The 5,765-nt window shown below is 40.3% G+C and overlaps 1 protein-coding gene across 1 annotated transcript; it reads right to left on the bottom strand.

Annotated features, from left to right (window-relative positions):
- Window positions 1–3,013: 3,013 nt before the first annotated feature.
- On the bottom strand, window positions 3,014–4,086 carry LOC100589670 (olfactory receptor 9Q2). The gene has a single exon (XM_003275335.3). It carries the CDS (start codon window positions 4,033–4,035, stop codon window positions 3,091–3,093), a length of 945 nt encoding a protein of 314 aa, XP_003275383.2. The 5' UTR covers window positions 4,036–4,086; the 3' UTR covers window positions 3,014–3,090.
- Between the last annotated feature and the right edge of the window lie 1,679 nt (window positions 4,087–5,765).

The following is a 5,765-nucleotide window of genomic DNA, read 5'->3' as shown; positions in this document are numbered from 1 at the left end:
AAAATACCAGCATCTGTGACAACATAGATGAACCTGGAGGATATTATGCTAAGTGAAATAATCCAGACACAGAAAGGCAAATACTGTATGATATCAATTATATGTGGAATCTAAAAAAGTCCAACTCATAGAAGCAGAGAACAATGGTTTCCAGTGGCTGGAGGTGGAGGAAAATCATATAAAATTCAAACTAATGTATAGGACAAAAAGCAGACCAGTAGTGGCCGGAGGGTGTAGATGGGGAATGATGGGAAGGGGCACATGGGAGAAAGTGTAGTAGGTATAAGGAAACTTGGGAAGTGATGTACAGGTTCATTATCTTGATTATGGTGATGGTTTCATAAGTGTATACATGTCAAAACTTATCAAATCGTACACTTTATGTACAGTTTATTGCATGTCAAATCTCAATAAAACTATATTTTAAAGTTTTAGTAAATTAGAAGGGATTTCAGATACATCTTTTGAATGATGTCTTTTGATAATAATGATAGATATAACAAAAATAACCAAGTAAATATACACATTGTATATACATACAATTCCATATTTGTAAATGCTGATAAATAGTAACAAATAACAATAATCAGTGTTTGGAAAGGAATATTGAATTCCTTAGGTAATCACTTAAGACTGAAAAAGAAGACCTGAAGGGAAGGTTAGTGCTGGCTCGGAGGCACTAAGCCGATTAGCTATTTATTGAAGCACTCTGAGCCAAGAGATATTCTGGAAGGGCTTTGAAGGCAATACTTTACCTGAGCCCACCCTGCTCTTTCTGAGGGAGTTATAGATTGCCCCAGACTCTCCTCATTGGCCTACAAGAGGGCCAAAATGAGTTCCATGAACTTCACAATAATGTGAGTCCATCAAACTCACCCATCTCAGCCCACACTTACCAAACATGGAGATCAAGAATGCAACTGAAACCCAGATAACCTCTGAAGCAAACTATAACCGGGAACTAGGGCCCAGGAGAAGGAGAAGAAAGAGTGCAGAAGGGCGGTTATCAGATAAGAGTATGTATTTTGGAGTCAGAGACCTGAGAACAGAACCTCCCTCATCTGCCACTTTCTTGCTACATAACTTGGTCAAGTCACATAATATCTCTGAGTCTTAGATTTTCTTTTTTCTTTTGCTAAATGGGGTCAATAAAAATTACTTTTCATTAACATTGTTAGGAGAGCTAAAATAAAGGATTCATGTAAAGCTTTTAACATTGTACCTAGGATATGGTAAGTGTGCACTAGCTTAAGAATTAAGTTAAAAAATTATTTGAGAACTTGACTCCTGGAAATGTCCAGGTTTAGAGCTAATCTGGGCCCAGGAGGGACTGTTCCAGACAGTTCTGCAATAAGGAGGCCCAGAGATCAGCTATGGGTCCCTCTGCCCATCACTACTCACTAGGCTGTGGGGCCTGGGCAAGCACCATAATAACATGAATTAATAACAGTAATTAATAACACTGAATAATGTTTATAACATTACCGAATGCCTTCCAATTATCCAAATATACCAAGTTATTGTGAGAATAAATGAGATACATGTAAATCATGTCCCAGAGTAAGTGCTTAGCAAGTATTATTTCACAGAGGAGAAGCAGGCTGAAAGGCACTAATTAATCTGAAGCCACACTGCTAAGAAGTGGCAGACTGGACACTTTGGTGCCAAGTTCTGAGTTCTTTCCACAACACAAATATGTCTAACACCCACCACAGATGTTGTTGTGCTCTGAAAATATTTGCATGACAGTTAATATTTGGAAAATGATCATCAAGAGGCATTCTGTGGTATTCCTTCACCCCAATCTGCAGTTTTTAAATGATTTCTACCAGAGCTGATATATGATCCCAAACCTCTTGGCCATAGGTGCTCATTTTTTCCCTATACCTTTTCCTAAATATGCCCAGCCAACTCCTTTCTAAAATATTTATTATATCTCCTTAAAACAAACATTCCTCAAATTCAGGAGTTGCTGTTTACACACTTCACTTTATCATGCACAACTATACACACACACACATATATACACAAAGTCACATTATACAATCCTAGAACATAGGGGCTATAAAATGAATGTTGTTGACTGCCATCTACACCAACAGATTGAACTTTTACCTTTTCTTCACCAGATAAAAGGAAAAAGAAAAGAGCAATAACAATGAATTCCGGTTGAGTGATTACATAGAGTAGGCAATAGATTACAGCTAGCAACATTGTGCGTGTCCGACAGGAGCTCAGGCCTACCTGGGTGGAAGCCCCACCCAACTACTTGCTTGCCAACCTTGAGAATATTACTCAACATCTCTAAGCCTCAAGTGCCTCACCTACCTGTAAAGCAGAGATAATAATAGAACCTACCTCATAGGGATGTCCTGTAAATTAAATCAAATAATTCCTATAGCAAACTTATTGTAAGTCCTGGAAGATAATAATGCCTAATAAGTGTAACTTGCTATTATTATTATTATTATAGTTTTCCTCATTGTTATTCAACAATCACAGAAACAAGAAGACAACAAAAAAAGAAAGAATAAATAAATGACGAAATTTGGAAAATCCCTTTGGATCAAAACAGTAGTTGTATTTGTAGACTGCTTTATAATTTTCCAAATATTCTTGCTTCACTCATCAAGTATTTATTGTGTCAGGCAATCCTCAAAACCATAGTCCTATAAGGTAGATAAATCTACTTGCCAGATAAGAAAACCGATGACTGAAGAAGTTACAATTTAAAAGTAGCCACTGGAACCTGAGATTCATTCACTCAACAAATATTTATTGAGTGCCTTTCACATGCTAGGTGCTTTGCTAGGAACTGGACATATGGAAATGAAGCTCAGATAAAAAAATATTTGCTCTCATGTTGCTTACTTTCTAGTTGTGAGCATTAGAAAATGTCAAACACATAAAACATCTAATATGTCAGATGATGATAAGTATTACATAGAATAATAAATCAGAAAGTGAAGGTGGGGAGTTCAGGTGCAATTTTGCATAAGGTTATTTAGGAAAGCCTCTCCAGAAGGTGCTATTGAGAAAAGACAGAAAAGATGGGGAAACTAAGGAATGATATATTTCACAAGGGTCCATTTAGGGTCTTCTAGCAGCCTTTGATTTGCTCAGGGCTTTCCTAACGGCCTCTTTTACCTCCTTGTTTCTCAGGCTATAGATAAGGGGATTCAGCATTGGGGTCACCACCGTGTAGAGCACAGACACCACTCGGTCTCCCTCGGAGGACTGGCCTGTGTTGTCTCGCAGGTACATGAAGATGAGGGTGCCAAAGAAAAGAGCGACGGCAGTGAGGTGGGAGGCGCAGGTGGAGAAGGTCTTGGCCCGGCCTCCAGCAGAGTGGACCTGCAGTATGGCCACGATGATAAACAGGTAGGACACCAAGATCACCAAGATACAGGCAGGCATGACGAAAACAGCAAACACAATAATCACCACTTCCTGAGTGTAGCTGTCCCCACAGGAGAGTTTTAATAGAGGAGGGAGGTCACAGAAAATGAAGTTGATCTCCTTGTTTCCACAAAAGGAGAGAGTGAAGGCTGTGACCGTTCGAACAAAGGCACTGAAAAAACCAGCAACATAAGCCCCAGTGACTAAGCCCCAGCGGGCCTTCTCGGTTATGATGGTGACATAAAGCAGGGGCTGGCACACGGCCACGTAGCGGTCATAGGCCATGATGGCCAGAAGGTAGCAGTCGATGGAGGCAAAGAAGGTGAAGAGGAAGAACTGAGCTGCACAGCGAGCCTGGGAGATGGTTGTGCCGTGCTCCCACAGCACAGCCAGCATCTGAGGGATGATGGCAGACGAGTAGCAGACGTCCACCAAGGAAAGGTGGCTGAGGAAGAAGTACATCGGGGTGTGGAGCCGACGATCTCCACGGATCAGGAGGATCATGCCTGTGTTCCCTAACATAGTGGCAAGATAGAAACTCAAAAATATGAGGAAGAGAGGAACCCTCCACTGGAGATGTTCAGTAAATGCAGTAAGGAAGAACTCCGTCACTACGGTGTAATTCCTTTCAGCCATCCATCCAGTGGTTCACCTGCAACGGCTAAGACAAGAGCCAGATGAGGGGACACCTCAAGAGGAGTTCAAATGATTTCAAGTAACAAAGCTTTAAATTGAATGTCTTACATGTCGGCACTCAACTTCAACACACTTTTCAGTCGAAGATAGATATAGACAGATATAGAGCTCACTGTAATATAAGATACAAAGTGATGAATGCTTCTATTATAGAAAGAACAGAGAGCAAGTGATTCCTGACTTACAAGTCAGTGCTTGTATTTGCTACTCTGTCCCCAATTAGCTGTTTGATCTTACACAAGGCACTTAACCTCTCTGAACCTCAATTTCCTCCTCTGCCAAAAGAGGATCATAATGCTTGCCCTGCTTATGAGATAAGATTAATGCATAGGTTAAAACAGAGGCAAAAGCATATTGGAAAGCTAAAAGCACTCCACATATATAAAGCGGCTATTAAAATTTTAAATGAATGTTTTAAGGAAGGAAAATGTATCTTCTCTCAACAAAAACATATAAACAAAAAAATCTATTAGCAATCAGCAATGGGCTCTGCTTGTAGGAATATTACTATTCTCAGTCTAACAACGTGCAAGTTTAACAAACAGCTGTTATCCTAATTAGAGTTGGCTGGCTTATTAAGGGTGTGTATACACACACATAAACACACACTCAAGCGTTGACCTTGAAATCAAAAGAGCAAACATAAGTTCTTTTAGGCACCTAACAAAGCTCCATAAGCTTTGTTTGGTTGTTCTCAAAGCCCCTAATAAACACAGTAGCTTGAAAATAAACAGCATCCAAATTTGAAAGCAGAAATATTTTTGTAGTCTTGTGTTGTCTGAGTGCTGTTGGAGGAATTCGGATTAATAAATTTGGGGGTCCTTAGGGGAGTTCTAGAACCGGGCTGTAAAGGAGGGCTTTGATAGTATTTGAGTACCTGATGTACCAGCAGCCAGACCAATACTGAGCTGGCCCATTAAGGAGAATAACAAAGAAAACAAATTAGATCTGAAAGTCATGAGCTGGATATAAACTGTCCTCACATGAATTCTACTTTGCTAATGCCCTCCTCTTTTGTTTAGTGTATTGCCTGCCCATCATCTGCCAAGCCAAAGGACACCTGGCTTCTAGTTTACCCACACTGCATGTAAGACCCTGGGCAAGTCACGTTTCCTCTCTGGGCTTCAGTTACCTTGCCTTTGTTCCCTTTCCGTAAACAAAATTGCAGATATCCCCATAATCATAGCAACCTGATGAGATGGGGTCACTTCCAATACTTCTGTGTTTTAGTCTCACTTCTAGGAGTCTCTCTCTTTCCTCTACCCCTTGACAAAGCAATATATCCCTGACACTAGTGTTTCCTTAGGTTTTTCTAGACTTGCTTTGAGATAACAAGACTAGGGGACCAGCCTTTCTCCCTGAGCTTCCAATCTAGCATGAAACCTTGCTGATGTGCTTCTTATATTCCCTGTCCCAGTATTACACCCTAATTGGTTCCTGAGGTGATTCTCCAGGGGAAGGAGACTTATCTTCATATGACTTCCTAACAAGGTGTCTAATTAATACCTTTGAAAGTTTCTCTTTAATTTCAAACTTCCAAAGCCCCATCCCTCAGCAAGGTCTGATGGAGCTGGTTCCTACTCTTACGTTCTTCCTGCCTTGTACCAAAAGAAATGTACTTCTTTGAAGGTTTCCTATATCTCAGTTGGGAGTTTTGTCAGGGGTTTTAT

Source organism: Nomascus leucogenys, chromosome 4 (genome assembly GCF_006542625.1).
Source record: "Nomascus leucogenys isolate Asia chromosome 4, Asia_NLE_v1, whole genome shotgun sequence".
Classification (NCBI taxonomy): Eukaryota; Metazoa; Chordata; class Mammalia; order Primates; family Hylobatidae; genus Nomascus; species Nomascus leucogenys.
Note: the sequence above shows the minus strand (reverse complement) of the source record. Positions and strands in the feature narration are given on the sequence as shown.

Excerpts from the sequence above, each read along its gene's own strand:
- LOC100589670 (XM_003275335.3), bottom strand. The coding sequence starts at position 4,035 with ATGGCTGAAAGGAATTACACCGTAGTGACGGAGTTCTTCCTTACTGCA.